The sequence below is a fragment of the Alligator mississippiensis genome, chromosome 9 (genome assembly GCF_030867095.1).
Source record: "Alligator mississippiensis isolate rAllMis1 chromosome 9, rAllMis1, whole genome shotgun sequence".
Classification (NCBI taxonomy): Eukaryota; Metazoa; Chordata; order Crocodylia; family Alligatoridae; genus Alligator; species Alligator mississippiensis.
The window spans coordinates 75,201,852-75,220,798 of NC_081832.1; the positions used below are offsets into that span (position 1 = coordinate 75,201,852).

Sequence of the window (18,947 nt, forward strand, 5' to 3'; positions counted from 1 at the left end):
GGACCCATTGAAGTACCATTAACTTCAATGAGGCTGGGATTTCACTCCAGGAGCCTTCAATATTTGCTCCTTAAGTGAGCTCCTTCTCCTCGCTACACACCAGTCTAATGGCATTGATTGGCTGTCGGTCAGCACGGCGCAGGGGACCGGGTGATGCTGCATTGCATTTAATGTCGCCAGGGAGTTTGATTGCATTTCTTTGACATGACTTAAAAGCATATTGGAAATGGCCCAACAGATGTAAAGAAAGCAAGGTGGGGGCACGGGCTGGGTTTTTGTTCTCTTTCCAGGTTTCCCCGTTCACGTTTCCTGTAAAGAAAAAAAAAGAGAGAGCTCTTATTTGGAAGTAAAGGCTGCATTCCCGTGTTTCGTGCACAGAACAATTGCTCTGTTTTGGAAGGTGGGAGACATGACATATATCCTCTGTCTCAGCCCCCACTTTCTGGGGAAGGGACTGAGTTAGTCTAGGAGATGGAAATCTCACACGACTCCTTACCTGTCTCAGCCCCTGCTGCACAATGCCATGGAGGACGTGTAGAAAGACTGAGAAGCGCCCCTCCAAATACACGGCGGGGCATTAGCAAGGGCAGATTTGGTCGGCCTGAGTTGGTCCGTGGGGAAAGGCTCAGCGGTGGTAACTCCCAAAGCTGAAATCCATTTTGGCCAGGGAGACCGGGCTCTGTGACAACATGGATTCAAGCAGCATCGTGAATTTAAGAGCATTGCTGAGAGCTGGAACTGAGTCAAGGTGTGTGCGCCGGGAACTCCTGCTAGGGATGTCTCATTTATCCGTGTCAATATATGTCTCAGGAGGAGATCTGACCTAGGCACATGGCAACAAGATGTACTCTGGAGACGGGGGATCTGTTTTGCAGGTAGAGAAGAGAACATCTTAACCCCAAACCCTATAATCAGCCGTTTTCTCTGTCTCCTCCAGAAGTGTAGCTTAAAGATGGGTTGTTGGCACGTCTAAAGTGCCTATATCAATACTGCAGAAAGTGATTCATGATTATCTGCAGTAATACAGAAGCTATGCACAATCGCTAATAATAGGGCTTTGAATCCGACACTTTGCTCAAGATGAAAAATGACTGGAACAAAAACCTAATCGCACCTCGTTCTAACTATAAAAGGAAAGATATAACCCGTATTTAGAGCTTAGAAATAGTGGTGTTTAATTGAAAACACAAGTTCTGGCTTATCTTACACAAGGACCCTTGTCAAAATGGAACATGGATCTTGAGTTGGGAATAAGGCGACTGGGGAAAAAAAAAGGATTGGAGAAGTATTGAGCTTGTTTTTATAGGTGCCAGAAAGCAAAAATATGCAGGGAAATTCTCTTGTAACCCACTTATCTTCGGTATCGTAGCAGAGCAAGGCGATCTGGGGAGTGATGAGTGGCCATCGAGTATCTGAGACTTTTGACTATATATGGTAGCTAAATGCTGCTGGTTATGCATGAAAGCCCCGCGCTCGTTTAACCCAGGAGAATCAAAGTCTCGGATCCTTTTGCCGGCATTGGGTTTGCGGGCACGCCTCATTCTTTATCCTATTCCACGCGGTTGGAGGAATCCTTTCGTGCAATGAGGCCCATTGTTTTTGCTGGGACCTTTTTGATAGTCACCGCCGGTCAAAGGAGATTCAGAATAGTGGGAAACCTGAGCTTCCCTCCTGGCAAAAGAGAATAAAAAATTCACTGCAGGGATTTGCCCCGTGGTGGTGATGTCTGACAGCCTGATTAGACACTGCCACGTGGATGTCGGATATAGAGAGAACGAACAAGAGGCAGTAGACACAACCCGTATCTATATATCTATATCTAGATATCTAGATAGATATTTAGATTACTAGATATAGATATAGCTATAGATATAGATATGGGTTGTGTCTACTGCCTCTTGTTTGTTCTCTCTGTATCTAGATATAGATAGAGAAAGAGATATATATGCCCCTATTCATTTATGCCAGCCCCATCCCCGGAGGGTCTGAACACTCTTGCTGCCTGCCAGGATAACACTGTTTAATAAGCCTGAGGTTGCATTAACTTTACCAGGTAATCACTGCTGGACCAGGGCAGCGGGTATGAAGTGAACCTCCCCGTGTGCCCCCTCCCCTGCCAGTCCAGTCCTTGCTTCCGTGCCTCTGCCCAGACCTCGAACAGGCAGAGAGGAGTCTGTGAGGTCTGAAGGCAGCTTACCCATGAGTGATGGCTTACCCCCTCCTTCGAGCAGGGGTGGGGAATCTGTGTGTGGAGGGGTCTTTTGGAGGCATCCTAACCTCCGGCTGCAGACGAGGTGTTTGCACAAGAGCTGTGCTAGCCAGGCACCAGCGAGAGCGTGCCAAAAGCCCAGCTCACAGAGATGTAATCCCTGCCCAGGAGACAGAGGAGAACAATGCAAGCCACGCTGCAGCCCCAGCCTGGCTGCGCCTGGCAGAGCTCTGCTCCCAGCACGGACAGGCGCCGATCGGGAAAGGGCCGCGGGAACGCGATGTGCTTGGTGGGAGGGAACCGGGATACCGATCTGGAGGAAGCTGTGCACACATCCCTTGTACGGCCTCCCCGTCTCACCCAGGTCCGGCCCCACACATAGACGAGGGGCAGGATGTTCCTTTCTACCGGTGCAGCTTCTCCTGGTGCATTTGCTCCTTTCCTGGTGCCCCGACAAGGCTGGGTGGCTGGCAGAGCAAGCAGAGAGTCTTTAATAGCATCAAGCCATGCAAGCTTCATATGCACACGTCTGGCAAGGGCTCTTCTGCCTGCATTCTCCATCCTCCCATTGTCTCCTCTTCCTCGGCCTCTGCAGACACCGGAGAAGCCGCTCACCCTTGGAGGAAAGGGTCCCCTGGACTCACAGTATTTCCTCTGCCCAGTTACCGCCAAGGCGGATACAATGTGCTGAAGGCACCAGACGTAACCTGCTCCTTCCGCGCGCTCCCCACCCAACCCGCTTTCAGACCAAAGTCGTGTCCAACAGCTTGAAAACTTCCCTGCCGTTAACACGGCATCGGGCACCGGAGCAAGGCCTTTCCCGCGCCAAAGTCAACAAGGGATTCGCAGAGGTGTTGTGGAACGAGAGTGACTTGCCGCCGAGCCCGCAAGGAGATTTACTGAAGCCGTTTTCACTGAAGATTGTAAAACTCGGGGCTCTGCGGCTTGGCTGTTAAAATTTGTTTCAGGCTCCTCCAGGTCCTGGCTCAGGAACCGGGAGGGGATTTTCATTTCTGGGTTGCTCTCGATGCAGATGAAGCTGGTCCTGCATCTCCCTCCAGCCTCCTCTTCAGACCCAGAGGATGTATCTAACTTCATCGTATTTAACTTCATCGTATTTAACTTCATCTGCTTCCTCCGAGCTCCCTGCTGCAGCGGAGGGGAGGGGACACGGCCGCACGATGCACTCTTGAGTCTCTGGAGGCATCTCCAGCCACCCCCGGAGAGGTCTGCAGCATCCTCAACCTAGGGTGTGAGGGACTGGGCATCCTTCTTCCCCGGGGCACCCCTGGGTCTCCAGGCAGGACCCAGTGACAGACGTGAAGTACTTTAAACAAGTCTGGAGGCATTTCAGCCGGGCTGTTTTAAATGAAGTGGAAGCTGTTGAGTCCAAGTGATTAGTCATGAGCATCGTTTAATTGCTTCTGATATGTAACGAGAAAATGGAAAAGCTTCCTTGGAGTATTAGCTCAAGGCGGATTAAGCGCCCTCTCAGCTGAGAAGCGGCTCTATGCATTATTCTGTGCACACCCACACCAATGCACACACCCACGGGGCACATGGGGTAGCGACACGCCAGCTACCCATGCGTGCCCGCTGGCAGATCTGTGCACACACAGCAGCCCCGGCACAGGCCACGTACCCCGTCCAATGCTCAAAGCAAACGTGCATCCAAAAGCGTGTCTGTTGTTCTGCACGTCCACACACATATAAGGTGTGACCTCCTATGCTCCTCATATGCACCCCTGTGACTCATCCCGCTCGCACCTACATACCGAGTCATGTACCTACGTGCTCAGCCAGGCTCAGCTGCATGTTCCCAGGGGGGCAAGCGGGACGGCAGGGTGACTCCCTTCCCTGAAACTAAAGCTCGACTTCTACACGTCCTCCTCGGTGTCTCCCTGCTGCACATGGCATGGGTGGGAGTCAGGGGACAAGGAACCAGACCTCCCCATGTGCCCCTGCCAGCACACATGCCCCTGCCCATCAGACACCCCTCCGCACACGGACGTGCCGGTGAAAAGAAGAGCTCATGAACATTTCACGCCGGTTGCTTTCCTGGGGCCCGTTCGCCCGGTGCTTTCCAAAGCACGAAGCAAAACCAACCCCTCCATCAGATGCTGAGATCAGAGGCTGACACGAGTGGGGCTTTGGTGCCTGCTGGTTTGCGCTGGTTTTCATCCGAGCGGCAGATGAAGCGATGGGAGTGCGGGCTGGAGGGGATGCTATCAGAGCCCACACCCACTGCCCTGGCCTCCTGGGAAAGGAGGAGGAGGAGGAGGAGGAGGAGGGAGGGAACGCTCCCAAACTCTTTAATCTTCCTGGACGGTGCCTCAAGCTGCTGGTTAGAAATGCATGCTGGGCTCGGAGGCCCCAAAAGACACAGGATAAAAAAGACTAGCTCAGCCCAGCCCTTCCTTCCCTGCATGTGTGGTAATACTCCAGCCTGGGAGCCAAGGGGAAAGGAGGCAGAGGCAGGCGTGCTACAGGCATTTGCTTTATCCGGAGATGGGCCGAGGGGCCTGGACATGGCAGCGGGGAGCAGGGTTTTCTGCAGCGCCCGTGGCAGAGACGTGGCATCCAGCACAGAGGCAGGGAGGCAGCAGGGACGTGTAATGCAGACAGCGTGCCCGGGGGCATCGGAGAGGCGGCACACGCAGCTGACACACGTGATGTGTGCAGGGTTAGGGCGCCGGTGTGCCTGGCTTCATGCAGGAATGGCCCGCAGCGCAGGAGGTGCAGAATTGCACCCATGCATCCTGCACAGCCCAAGCAAAGCCCCTCTGCATTTCCTAAACCGGAGCACGACCTACCCATGAGGGTTACAGACTGGGACTCACGGCCCGTCTTTGCCCAAACCATGTGTCCGCCCTCCCTTTCAGCTGCTTGCTTACCCTTAGCTCTTCCTTCCTTCCTCCCTCCTCATGCCCTTTCCCAGAGACCCTTTTCCCCAGATTCCCTCTTTGCTCTGGAGCCCAGACTGCAGCCAGTGCTGCCAGGCAGCAGCTGGGCTAAACTAGCTGCCTTTCCCCTCTGCCGGTTAAAAAAGACTCCAGCGAAATGGTGAACCCAAGCCCAGCTAGCGACAGGTTTCACAGTTCCCAGCCTGGGCCAAACTCTGCAGCGAGGGAGCAAGCCAAGCCCTCCTCCGTGCCAGCAGGAAGTAGGAACGGAGCGGGAAGGAGATGGGAATCGCAGGCACCTGGCAGAGGCAGCAGCTCCAGGTGGGTGGCATGGCTTGCTGCGTGACTGCATGCTGAGCTCCCAGGTCCCAGGCGGGCCCCATGCATGGAGGGCTCTTTTCCAGTGGTCCCATGTTCCAGCTGCCCTTCCTCTTCGCGGAAGAAATGAGGCCTGGCTTGCTCTGGGCTGGCCTGTCAGGAGCCTTGTGATCCAGCATCTGTCGCCTTGACCTTGCAGTTCTCAGTCCCGGTCCTCTCTCCCTGTCCCCTCTCTGTACCGTCTCCCTATCTCCTCTCTGCCTAGGGCAGGAGCATGCGGTACAACGTTCTCCTTAGCACTGCAGAGGGCAATTATTGACTGTTTTCACTTGTTCTCCATGACACTAATGAGATGTGGCTGTCACATTATGCCACTCACATTATGCCTGCTGCCACCAGCATGGGGAGCTTTCATCCTCCCTCTCTTTCAGCCAAATGAAGATGTTGAGGCCGCCGGTTCTGGGTTTGGCTGAAGCCAGGTGGAAGAAAAAGAAGTCCTTCCAGGTTTACTTACAAGGATTCGGTTTCTAGCCAGGGCTCTCTGCGAATAGCGACTTCAGCCAGGGTTGTCCAAGCTCCTCGGTTTATCCAGATGTGCTCACGTGACACCAAAGACTTCTCAGAGGGGGTTCGGTGCACGAGCTTTCTGTCCGATGAGCATCCTAGCAAGCTACGTGGAGCCCAGATGAACCAAGTAGCTTTCTGCCCCTTCTTGTGGCAGAAGAAGCCTGTGTTTTGAGATCCCCACACCTCACATCCGTCTCTGGCAAGGGTGTCATTACAATGGCATTATCCCATGGGGTGGAAGGTGCCCACCTGCTTGACAGCCCTGGAGGATGATGTCTTCCCTCTGTTTGGGGAAAGAGTACAGATGTGCCACTGCAGCTACTCATTCATTCATAGATTCATAGATGTTAGGGGTTGGAAGGGACCTCAGAAGATCACTGGATCCAGCCCTCTGCACCAAGCAGTAAAGACTAATGGTGCATCCCTGTGGACCCCCTTCTAGTGAGGAGAGAAGCAGGTCACTCACCGCATCCTCATCCTTGGTCTTGCCATGGACACCGTCCCCTTATCAGCTAGATCTGGCAGCTGTAAAAACACCATCTTGCTCCTGGCACCAAACTGAACCCACCCCAACCCGAAATGCTTCTGCCGAGAAACTCTCTGATCCTCACAGCTCCGAGACACACAGGCCAGGCAGACGGACAGAGATTCATTCAAGTTTAATCTGCCACTCTTTTAAGTGTGTCCATAGTTTTAATGCACCTTGGCTGAAAATGCAGGGATTAATAATAGAGGAGGGTTACTTGGAGTCTCAAGTTTCTTGCGTCTCCAAGAGAAATATGGATGTGCGCTTGGTGGGATTTTTGTGTGCATTTTTTTGGCAGAAAGGCCAAAGTAAATCCCATGGCTGCTAGATCCGCCAAGTAGGAGGCGGCAAGGATCTGCATGCACTTTGCTTGCCTTTACGTCCCATCTGGATCAGCACCCTTTGTTAGGCATCTAGGGAGGAGACCCTCGGCCTTATTCCAAGAGCCGAGTCTCGTCCGTGCCATCTGTAACCATCAGAGTGCAACAGCGCTCTCCCTTATGAGCGAACCGTATGTTTTTCCTCTAGACCGGCTAGCAGGGAGGAAGCAGGAAGCGCAGGAATCTGTGAGCCTGGGCCTTGCCACCAGGCTGAACAGACGCCCCTGTGCATATTGCTCTGGTATTTAGCCTGCAGACCCCTAAGGCTTTTTTTGAGGCCCGATGAGGAAGGTCTGAGCCAGCAAGCAAACACATTTCTGCATCACACTTAAACGGGAGGAGGTGGCTGAGCAACCCTGCCTAGTGCATCTGGGGAACTGCAAACCTCTCTGTTTGATTGGGGAGGGGTCTTTATTCCTTTGTCCCTTGTGCATGTCAACAGCGAGTGAAACCGTCTTGTAATGCAAGGAGCTGCAAGCAAAGGAGATGCTCCCATGAAAAGGGAAGATAAGGCTGAGCAGGAGGGATGATGATACAGGAGGCCAGCTGTGCTCCTTCTAACCCAGGGAGGGGCAGATGTTAACCTCGGTTGTACCAAGGCACTTCTGGAAGAGCCCTGCTGACTTTGCTGGAGCTGCTTGGGCTTGCCACAGTCTCATGATGGCTTGGTCTTCACGGCAGAGTTAATTGGTATACCTATAGGATGCCAAAAGATCACACCCGCTTGTCAGTGTAACTCAGCCAGCTCTTTCTGCTCTGCATATGGATGCAGCTGTGCTGGCAGAGGAAGCTTCAATTGTGCGGGGAGGCTGGCATCGAAGCCAAGAGCCCCATGCCACCTATGCACTAGGGCAGGGGCATAGGTGCTGCAAGGGGCCTGGGCGGTCTCTGTGTGTAGCACGCAGCAGATCGGGGGGGAACAGGGAGCACGGTGGCAGGTAGGGCAGGGAGCAGAAAGCAGAGCAGCAGACCAGGCAGGGAAAGGGGGTCAGGGCGGCACCTGTTCTGACTCGAGGTGGTGGGGGGTGGGCAGGATAGGTGAGGCACGGTCCCAGGATGAGGCGTGAGCCGATGCGGCGTTAACGTGGGCTACCCAATCCCCAATCCCTCGCTCTCGCTCTGTCTCCCGCCTGCCTCGACCGGCTTTTTTCCCTCCTGGTCCTCCTCACCTCTTCCTGCCGCATGGCGCTGGGCGCAACTTAAATCGCCTGCACGGCGCGCGCTTCGCAGCCATAAACACAGCTCCCTTCTGTAAAGCTTTTTGAGCTGCATAAATGAAGAACTGCTGAAATCTGGATAAACACACGAGGGCTGTTGTAACTATTGGCATTGGCCTGCGTTCGTCAGCGAAGCTGCCAAACCCTTTAATGAGGATGTACTTACCAGCCTAGCCCTGAGTTACAGCTTCGGTGAAAGCAGAGGGTGATTTCATTTTTTTTTTCCAGGGTAATTAATAATATCGCTCTGGCTGGCAGCAAACGAAGAGCCAGCAGAGGCGAGAGCTTAAAATAAGGAAAAGTTAAACGGCTTGACGCTGCTAACCTTTCCATGCCGGGGCCAAATAACTGACATGAATCAGACGTGCAGAAATCTATACGTACAGGGGGAGACGTTTCTAATCTAGATGATTAAAAACCAGCCTGTTGCAGCTATCTTTTAACGTAACGTCTTCTGGCTGCTCAAGTGTTCGAGCCTGCTTTCTCAGCCCGCTCAATTAAAAGAGCGCTTTATATTCCACAGGCTTAGAGATGACTTTTTTTTCCACAATTAATTAGGAAGCAGCTAATGGGACCGGCTGGCTCGGGGGGTTTGCAGCGGGATGTCATGTCTCTGGCTGCCGGGGGCGTGTTTCAGCTGGCGACGGGCTGAGTCTGGTGGCTTACGTGAAATGACCTGATGGGCTCATGCAGGATCCTAGTGGACAGGTGCCCACATCACAGAAACCACCATCATACTTGGCACCGAGGGGCAGTCACGGCCGAGTGGCTGAGGAATGAACGGGCCTGGAGACAGATCTGTGCTTTCCAGAGCTGCCAAGGTTCAGCTGGGGTCCTCAGGGAGACTTATACAGGGCTGGAGTTGTTTAACGGCAACCTGGTGGCTTGTCAAGAGAAAATTTTTGCACCCAATGAGGAAATCGTATAAATGTAACACTGGAATTTAATTTAATATATAACACACATGTACACACAGGCATTACACGCCAGATGTTTCAGAGCTAGCCAGCGGCTTTGCCACCAGCAAGCTATCGAGGGCTCTGTTTTGACTCTGCCATTGCGGGCAGACTCGTTCAGTGTTGCTTGAGCATCCAAGCACTAGATTTGCACCTGCTAATTTGCTATTTAGTCATCTGCAGGACCTTCATTATACCTGAAACATTGCAGGCACAAAATCCCCGAGTGAGTGTAAGGCCAGGCTGTGATGCGGCCCTCTCGAAACAAAAACATTCGTTCCCCGTTACCCATATCCCATTGCTTTTGATCATGTTGCTCTGGCATTTTAAATGGCATTTCCTCCCATCTGTTGCACATTAACAGACAAAGAAGGGTGGGGAGTGGGGTGAGGGGGGAAAAACCGGATTCCCAAGAAACGCTGCTTTGGAGAAGGCTTGGATTGAGCAAGCGGATCCCCCCAGCAGGACCGGGAGAGATGGCACTGCGGCTTGCTAAAGGAAATAGTTGTCCACCAGGCTGCAGAGCCTCTCCCTAGGCACATGCATGTGTTATTTGAAAATAGAGAGCTTTTCCGCCGTGACTCAAGCCTTCGTGACAACAGCACCCGGCAGCCCCGGGCCTGCTCCATCAAGCCCCGGAGCCGAGGACGCTGGCCAGCGGAGGACAAGCCGGTGGAGGGGCACGTGCGCATTAATCCCCCTCGCCAGAAGCTGCTTTCTCCCTCTGTCCTCCTCTCCATCTCCCGTTTCTATTTATCCCTCTGCAGACTGTAGCATCTCTTCTTCCTCAGCCTATTTTCCCCTTTAACGTGATAAGGCCTTTCCCTTGTTTTAAAGCAAGGCTCCTCCCCATCTATCTGACCCATCTCCAGTCCTCGGCGCTCCCAAAATGGTCAAAAAAGCCCTGGCCAGAGGACTGGCCTGAGATAACGTGTGAGGTCGGCTCTGAGCAGGACTCCCCCAGCCCCACGAGGAGCAGCACGGGGCTGCCGAAGGATGGGCAGAGCCGCGGAGGTGTGGGGCGCTGGCAGGAGCTCAGAGGAGCGCGTGTGGGGGGACCGCTGGTCGAGTGGCAGGCTGCCAGCCGAGGTGGCAGACTTGGCGTGCCCACCGTCCCTCCTGGAGGTATCCCTGGGCGTCCGGGATTGAGGCAGACTGGTGACAGGCAAGGAGGGCTGAAGTTTGCAGCTCTGACAAAGAAACCCATTCTCCCGTGGCCAGGTCTCAGGGTGCTGTAGTGTGCTCCCTCTTCCACACCAGCTGGCCCCTAGGCCAGCACTTTCCTGCAGCTTTGCCTCTCCCTGGCAGAGCCGGGCACTCGTGGATTTGGGGTTTCCGTACGGTGGCAGAGGTGAGGCTCAGCCTATTCCCCTGTGCTTTAAAAGCACGGCACAGGATCCACGTAGGAAGAAGCAGCTGCTACTGCAGCGAGTGGCAGCTTGGCTATACCCCTGACTGCTAGCATTTGTTCTGCTGGGGGCGAGGTTGGCCATGGCGAGGTGCACCACGGACTTTGGCTTCCACCTACCAATTACAGAAATAAAAGTCTGAAGGGACTCGTCTGCTCGGACCTCCCGGCTACCACAGGCCTTTCAGCTTCACCCAAATACCTCGGGTCAAGCCCAAAGACACTGGTTGCATCAAGTATTTCCGACCTCAAGAAGCTGAACTTGGTGCCGCAGGTAAAGATCAAAAGAGACCAAAGGACAGCCAGGAATTGATTCCTTGAGATGCATCCAGGCGATCCTCAAAGGTAAGCCAGCAGGGGAAGAGGAACCTGCCCCATACAGCCTCCTGCTCCTCTGACCACTTCCATCCCAGCCCTGGATATGGTAACCAGTATGACCGTGAGCATGGGAGTGAGACAGACCAGCCAGGCATGGACTGGACTCTGTGCACCACCTCTGAGCCCTGTCTCCAGATTTAACCCAGAAAGGATATGATGTCCCCAACAGGCAGCCCCTTCCCCGCTGCGTCTGCACTGGAGAGAATGGCCCTGACCTGGTGCTGCCCTTCAGCCCAGCCAGGACGGGATTATTTCCAAAGGGCCTCCTTGCAAAGCATCGGTGGAGGGTCTTTGCTGGGTGGGCACTTCAGTCCTGCTGCACGGCTACCTAGCCATAGGCTATTTCTTTGCCCACCATCATGTGGTGACCTAGCCAGCTTTCTCGAGCTGAGCAGGGTCAGGGTGGGCCACCCCACCGGGCAGAGAGCGGGCGGGCGATTTATTCGGCGGCCCTCTTCCGTCTAGACGAGACCTAGCGGGTGCATGGGACACCACTGCCTGGAGAGGTCCGTTCACCGTCCTGTCTCCCCATGGCCCCTGTTGGTTGTTCAGAGGAGAAAGCAAAGCCTTAGGGGCACCTTGGGGTCTTTAGAAATCAAGTATATTCACTAAGGTCATAATCACAGTTATACAGAGATGCTGCATGCAGCGCTATAGAGCACTTGTACACGTCACGGCGCCAAAAATTGCCACTTTGCTAGGTTAGTCGTGTCTGAAAATACACCTTGACGTCTTTATCGTGGTAGAGCTCGATTTATCGGGGTAAATTAGACCACCTCCAACATGTTTTATTTTTTAGCGTGGCCAATTGTTACAGCAGGATTACTTTGCTCACGATACATAGAGACCGTGAAGCGAGATCCTTGACCCCGGCTGACTGCCACGTGCTGCTGCAGCTGGCCCTAATGCCCAAGTGTCCCTGCAGATCCTCCGATTTCTCTGCGTGGCTAAGCTGGCCCTGGATTTTGCAGCTGCCGCTCTGCCCAATAGATGTGGCCAACCACCTGGACCCAAATCCCCCCAAACTTGGGATGCAGGGTCACGGGGGGAGGTTGTAATGCAGATCTGAGCGGCTCAGGGAACAGCCCCCTATCTATGGTGCACATTTCCCGACTATAAGTACCTAATGTCAAGGATCCATTATTAAGCAAAGAAACTAAGCTGAACCTCGCTCAGCATTCGTGGTAAAGATGGGAGGAAAGCGTCCTCACAGGCCTACGGGTCCACAGACAAGTATCCATAGGAAATGCCAGCTTCCAGATGGCTGAGGAGCTGATTGACAGCAGCTTCCCAGTTTGCTAAATGCTCCCAAGCCGTGCTTTAGACGGGGCATGAGTGGAGTAATTCAGGATGGAATAGATGTGGGCGAGCTTTTCACAAACCGATAATCAAAGGCCTCTAAACCAGCAAGCAATGCACCCGGCTTGTGGAGCGCTGGACACGAACAGGCCTGCCTGGGCATAAGTGTCCTGAGCTGCCTATTAAATTACTACAGCTTTATCCTTGTCTGGATTTTAAAGAGCTTCCTGCAATCCTTTCATGACTCAGTGTCCTGGCATGGAAATCACATAGCTGAAAGGTTAGCTTTTCAAATCCACTGAGGATATTTCACCTTCCTAAAAATAAAGACCTGGCAAAATAGCTCCAAGCTCCTTCAAAAATGCATGAAAAAAAACCTCACCTTTTAATAACTGCATGCTGTTCGGGGAGTTTTGGTTTTTTTCCTCGGTGGGGTTTGGGCTAGGGAGGATTTTCCTATTTATAATTGTGCAGCTGTTTGCTTGGCTGAATCGCTCTATTTATTATACGCCCTGTTTACCTTCCTTACCTGTAACTGCGGCACGACAAAAAAATTCTTCAGATGCATTCGCTGGAGCGGGTTGTGTTACTACAGGTCCCGGCAGCGCCGCCGACTGAGCCGTGTTCAGGGCTCGAGCACGCGAGGGAGGCTCTGGACTGAAGTGACCCCGCACCGGAGCAGGATTGCTTGCTTGGAAAGAAAGCACCAATTTTTAAGCCTTTTTTATAGGGATGCTCTCCACACGTTGTTATCCCACCTGGACGGCTGTCTCACCTGCGTGGCCTTAATGCCATCCTTCTCTTTGCCCTCCCCACCTAGCCGGCTTGCTGCCCCCCTCCCATCTTGCTTTGCACCTATTAGGACTCCTGTTATTTTGTGTAGCTGAAATTCCTGGAAAAAGGAGCTGGGGATTGCAAAGAAGGAAGTGGGAATGGGGAACTTCATTGGCATGCAGGATACGGCTGGCGCAGGTGCCCGCAGCTTGCCCGGGGCTTCTCGAGCACGTTAATAGGAGAGAGGCAGCAAGAGCCCAGGCCAAGCTTGGGTCCAGAGAGGGCAGCGCTGGGCAAGTGAGACTCAGGGGCATCCAAACCCCAAGCCCCCGGGCTTGGGTCCGCACATAGGATGCCCACCAATGGATCTGGGAGCATCTGAAGCCACAGGCTGCAAAGTCTGGGGTGACAGATTCCTGCCGGTTGCAGAGCCACGTACGGTGTTTGAACGATAAAGCGCTGCTCAATCGAGAGGGTTCGGCCAGTTCGACCCAGAATGAGACAAATTTTCCAAAAAAAAAATTCTGAATGGTGTCGAGTGCAAGTCCTGCCCACGACTCCAGCCACCGGGACCCTCCAGCGGCGCTCATTTCCACAGTGCATTTTGCCTCCGTGGGCAGGCAGGCAGGGAGAATGAAGGGTGCTGCAAGCAGGCAGGGCATTACTTGTGACGTGGGACAACCCAAATCAGGGCCCACGACCGTCAAGGCCTTTAAGTGGGTCTAGGCAGGGCTGACCCGGCCTCGAGCACGGGGCTGAGCTAGAAGATCTCTTGTGGTGCCTCCCTGCCCTTATTCCAGGGCACACGTTGAGGTTAGTTGCATGGGACTCGCTGCCCCAGGGAGCATCTTGCCTGGGCACTGAAAGGGGAGCCTACAGTAGCTGCTGAGCACCGAAAAACCCCCGTCCGGAGCTTTTTGGAGAATCTAGGCCCCTTCCATGACTTGGGGTACATCGTCACTTCCCCCCTGTTCTCCCAGATGAGAGATGAGGATGAGTGGGCATGAAGATCTTTGAATGCTAAGGATTGCAGTAATCACCTGGAAGAGGCAAATTCTGCCCAGGGTGGGTGCTCTGTGGGGATATTTGCAGCAGACAGGCCTTTCTCAGCAGGAGGCAGCGAATGGACACCCCCTTTAGCGCGTCCAGGCTTCCTATGCAACTCGGTGAGAGCTGAAAACCTTGCATGGAAAACCTTGCATGACACATCTTGTTTTCTATCGTGAGCCTCGCATGTGGCCCTCCGCGCGGTTTTCGAAAAACAAGCTCCCGGCGTGTCGCAACATTACTTAAAAAAAGAAATCAAAGCAAAACAAACGGAAAGACTCCTGGAGGTATAAAAAACCCTTCCAGATGGGCCCGTGTCAAAGTAGGTCAAAATCTGCTCCTAAATATATGTGCAGCAGACAGTGGCCCTTTTAAGTCTCAGAGGCTGATTCTCATTTGCACCCGGGGTTTTAACGCTGGCGTAACCCCACGGACGTCCACGCCGGGTTGACCTTGGTGGGGTCTCTCTCCTTGGTCATAAAGCCACGGGCGCTGAAAACCTAACGCAGACTTGCCTGAAGGCCAGGCGGGTCCACGCTCTCCAGTTCATACTCAGCAACCGCCTGGATTTATATTGACGACGGGCGATCATTTGCACGAGCGCATATATTTATGTGTATCGATGATGCGCGATCGTTTGCATAACGATCACTCGCCCGGTGCAACGGCGCAGCTGTCGTGTTGCATTGGCTGCTGGAAGACGGCCCCGGGCCCGGGGCGCTCGCGCTCACCTTGACGGCTGAGGCTGTCGAAGGGGCTCGGTTTGGGAGCCAGCTGGCGCAGAGCCAGGCTTATATTTAATCTCGTCCATAAATACTAATAACGGTTGTGCGTTTGAGGGCGGGAGGGGTGCACGGTGCACAGCATTAAACCTTCCAAAAATAAACCTCTGCCGAAGTGAACGGAGCCCGGTTTTTCCTGGAAAGAAAAGAGACTCAGGGGTGGGGGCCGCCTCGCAGAGCCCACCCCCTGCCCAGACCCTCCGTTTCGGGGACTCCTAGGGCTGGCCGCGACCCCCGGCCCGCGTGAAGGAAAGCTGACCCTAAACCATCCCTGACCCGCGCTTCTTTGATCTCCTTTAGAAAACCTCCAACAACCACTCCTTGACTAAAAAGACATGCCAGCATGGAAACCTCTCGGCTCGGCGGTGAGACCCACTGAGGACGGGCAACCAAGCCAAGCCAAACCAAACCAGCAACTTCATGGTGTTTTCCGTCTCAGGACGCGGAGCAATGGGCTCGGGCTGCAGCGAGGGTAAGTGGAGGCGGGCGGGCGGAAGAACTACCCGCCCCACAAGGCCGCGCTGCCGGGAAGAGGAAGGGGGCGGCGCGGGCAAAGGGCGGCGGGCGGCGCGGCGCGGCGGCATGCGGGGCCGAGGCCGGGGCCGGGGCCAGGACCGGGACGCGGGCGGCGGCATGGCCGCGGCGGGGCCGCACCAGCGCGAGCTCCTCGCCTTCATCCACCACCACCTGCGCCAGGCCGGCTTCGCCCGCGCCGCCCGCGAGCTCCAGCGCCAGCTCGGACAGGTAAGGGCGCCCGGCCCGGCCCGGCCCGGCCCGGCCCCGCCGCGTGCGCTGCGCTGCGCTGCGCTGCGCTGCCAGGGGATCCCCGGCCTCCAGGCCAGCGCGGTGCAGTGCCCTGGCCTTCAGTGTGTTGTATGGCAGTGCCCTGGCCTTCAGGGCAGTGCATCGGGGTGCCCCGGACTTCAGGGCAGTGCATTGCAATGCCCTGGGCTTCAGTGTGTTGCATTGGGGTGCCCTGGCCTTCAGTGCAGTGCATGGGGGTGCCCTGGCCTTCAGTGTGTTGCATGGGGGTGCCCTGGCCTTCAGTGCAGTGCATGGGGGTGCCCTGGCCTTCAGTGTGTTGCATGGGGGTGCCCTGGCCTTCAGTGTGTTGCATGGGGGTGCCCTGGCCTTCAGTGCAGTGCATGGGGGTGCCCTGGCCTTCAGTGCAGTGCATGGGGGTGCCCTGGCCTTCAGTGCAGTGCATCGGGGTGCCCTGGCCTTCAGTGTGTTGTATTGCAGTGCCCTGGGCTTCAGTGCAGTGCATCGGGGTGCCCTGGCCTTCAGGGCATTGTATTGTAATGCCCTGGCCTTCAGCGCAGTGCCCCGGGCTTCAGTGTGTTGTATTGCAGTGCCCTGGGCATCAGGGCAGCGCATTGGGGTGCCCCGGGCGTCAATGCACTGGGTTGCCTTGGGTTTCAGTGCATGGCATTGCATAGACCAGTGGTTCTCAAACTTTTTTTCATGGACCACATGAAAATTGCTGAGGGTCTCAGCAGACCACTTAATAAAAATGTTTTTTGTTCTACAAATCAAAGCCCACAACTCATGTTTTAATATCGGTAGTCTGACCTTTAATGCAGTGGACGTGCCTGTTTTTATGAGCAAAGTTCCAGGAAGTCTAGTGTAATGTTTCAGCTTTAGTCTTAGGTCACCTTTCTGCGGACCACCGTTTGAGAACCTCTGCCGTAGACATTAGGGCTGGAAGGGACATTGCAAGATCATGGGATCCAGCCCCCTGCCCCAGGGGCAGGAAGTTTGCTGGGGTCAAATGATCCCAGTGAGATAAGCATCCAAGTGTGTCTTAAAGGGGTCCAGACTAGGTACTTGCACCACTTCTGGGGGAGAGTCTATTCCAGATTGTAGACCCGGATGGTAAAGAAGATTTTTCCAATGTCCAGCCTAAAACAGTCTTCCCAGAGGTTGCACTGGGTTTCAGTGCATTGCATTGGGTTGGGCTGGATATTAGGAAGAATTTTCTCACTAGGAGGGTGGTGAAGCACTGGGCCAAGTTACCCAGAGAGGTGGTGGAGTCTGCATGCTTGGAGGTGTTTAAGACCCGGGTTGACAAAGCCTTGTCTGGGATGCTGTAGTTGGGGCTGGCCCTGCTTGGAGCAGGGGGTTGAACTAGATGCGTCCTCCTGGGGTCCCTTCTAACCCTCGTTTTCTATGATTTCAGTGCACTGCATTGCACTGGATTTGATTGCATTGCATTTGCGGTGCTTCCTATACCTTCATCCCCCTGGCCCAGCCTGGGAGGAACCTCGTGGCCAGGCTGCAGCCCCCCCTGCTCCCCATGGCCACTGCTTCCAGCCTCTTGACAGGTCCCAACAATTGCTTGCTTGTGCTCCTGTGACTGCCCCGTGACGGGGTGGACGTGCTGCGGCTGCCTAGGCTATTCCTGCTGGATCCCCACTACCTCCAAATATAAGCCATGGTGCGTGGCGGGGAGGGAGCGAGGGCTGGGCTGGTGGTTTCTGTGTGATCTGGACCAGACGCCAGACTGATTGAATGGTTGCTCCAAGTAGGGCGCCCTTTTTCTTTTGGCGTCCGCGGTCCCATGGGAAAGTGAGAACTTTGCTTTAAAATAAAATGCTAGCTGGGAAAGGAGGCATCCTGAGCTTGGCCTTATTGCTGTATCTGCGCATGCGTGCAAGGGATGGAGGGGGAATTAATACCCATTCGACCTCAGCTGGTGAGTTAAACCGCTCCTGCCGACTTTTCATGAGGCTGTCTAGGGCTGCACGTGCTGACTGGCCTCTGTGCACGTAGCCAGAAGTGTGTTGGAAACCTCCAGTCGGCCTCCCCAGAAGCGGGCATCGTTGTCTTTAATGGGCTGGCTAGTGCAGGGCTGCAAAAGTCGAGGATGGAGAGCAGTAATTCGAACTCGGTCCCACTCAGAGATGCTGCGAACTGCCTTTAAACAGTGCTGCCAGGCACCTTAGTCCTGAGCGAAGCTGGTGGAGATCCCACGTGGCGCTGTTCCTAACCCACGGTGCCTTTTCTCCATGCAAACATCTGCAGTGTAGACCTGAGACTAGACCTTCCACGTAAATCCTTCTGCTGACAGTGGTGGAGCTCTCCCGAGTTGCATGGAGCAGCTGAGTCCTTCGACTTCCTTTGTATCGTGTTGGTAGTGGACCTTGAACTGAAACGATGGGGGCTGCAGTTCTGTTCGATGGTTTCTTAGTCATCTGCTGAGACCCCTTAAGTCATGTTTTTTGCAGTGTCTTTCCATCTGCTTCCTGCTTTCCCTTGCACCTTGATAAGAACTGGAATTAATGTTTCCTTTCTGTTTCTCCCGCAGAAAGAGTTTCCTTCGCTGCCGACCTCTCTCGAGGAGATCTTCACCCACTGGAAGAAGTAAGTCCGTCCAGTAGAAACCCTTATCAAAAAGGCTCCAACTCATTTTTCTCTCCCACCATAGCAGGAACCAAATTCGGCTGCCTTTGCGGTTTCTGCTCGCTGGGGTGGGCTGACTTACCGGAAATACTCTCGCTGCTGCAAGATGGAAATGTGGTTTGAACGATGGGGTCTTCTCCACTACCATGCCCTGCCTTCCGCATCTACAGCTGCTTAAAAGACAGCTCTCCTAGGGCATAAGAGTTAAATACTGTTCGGTCTGGTTGCACTCCACATGGCAGAGTTTAGGGGGCAGGAAATCATCCACCAGCAAAAATCTTTTCTCCCTCTCCACTTCATGCAGCTCCCAGCAGCTTCTTTGTGAAGCCTTGAGCTTTCCCAGGACTTAGGCCCTGATCCAGCATGCACAGACTGTCTTTTGCAGGAGCAGGGCACCGTGGTTCTCCTTGGGGACAAGAACTCTTGGCATAGCTGAAAAAGCCATCGGGACTCCTGGTAGAGGCGAAATCTTTTATTAGATCAACAAGTTTTTTGCAAAAAAAAAGTTATTGCGAGCTTTTGGGCACAAACCCCCTTCATCAGGCAGCAGAAAAAAGATTGCCCAAGTTCTCCTGGGTAGAAATGAAAGTTCAGAGACTCCTTACCAGCGAAGAACTGCTGCCCGGAGGAGTTTTCCATCTGTTGACTCCTCTGTGAAATCCTATGAAATATGAACTTTCACGTCTACCCAGAACTCTTACAATCCTTTCTCTGATGCTCGATGAAGGGTGTTTGTACCCGAAAGCTTGAAAATAAAGAATTTTTTTTTGCAAAAATCTTT

At 54.1% G+C, this 18,947-nt stretch overlaps 1 protein-coding gene and 1 long non-coding RNA gene across 4 annotated transcripts in view; both read left to right on the forward strand.

Moving 5' to 3' along the window:
* The first annotated feature begins 1,857 nt into the window (after positions 1–1,857).
* LOC132243354 (uncharacterized) lies at positions 1,858–15,236 on the forward strand. Its single transcript, XR_009454826.1, has 2 exons — positions 1,858–10,829; positions 15,065–15,236. It is a non-coding gene; the product is annotated as an uncharacterized LOC132243354 (long non-coding RNA).
* Positions 15,237–15,338: 102 nt separating this feature from the next.
* TCOF1 (treacle ribosome biogenesis factor 1) overlaps positions 15,339–18,947 on the forward strand; it is a 29,502-nt gene continuing 25,893 nt past the window's right edge. For all 3 annotated transcript variants that reach the window (XM_059712916.1, XM_059712917.1, XM_059712918.1), the window contains exons 1-2: positions 15,339–15,508; positions 18,072–18,127. In XM_059712916.1, the coding sequence (XP_059568899.1) occupies positions 15,347–15,508; positions 18,072–18,127 (218 nt within the window). In that variant the 5' untranslated portion in view covers positions 15,339–15,346. The remainder of the gene's footprint in view (positions 15,509–18,071; positions 18,128–18,947) is intronic.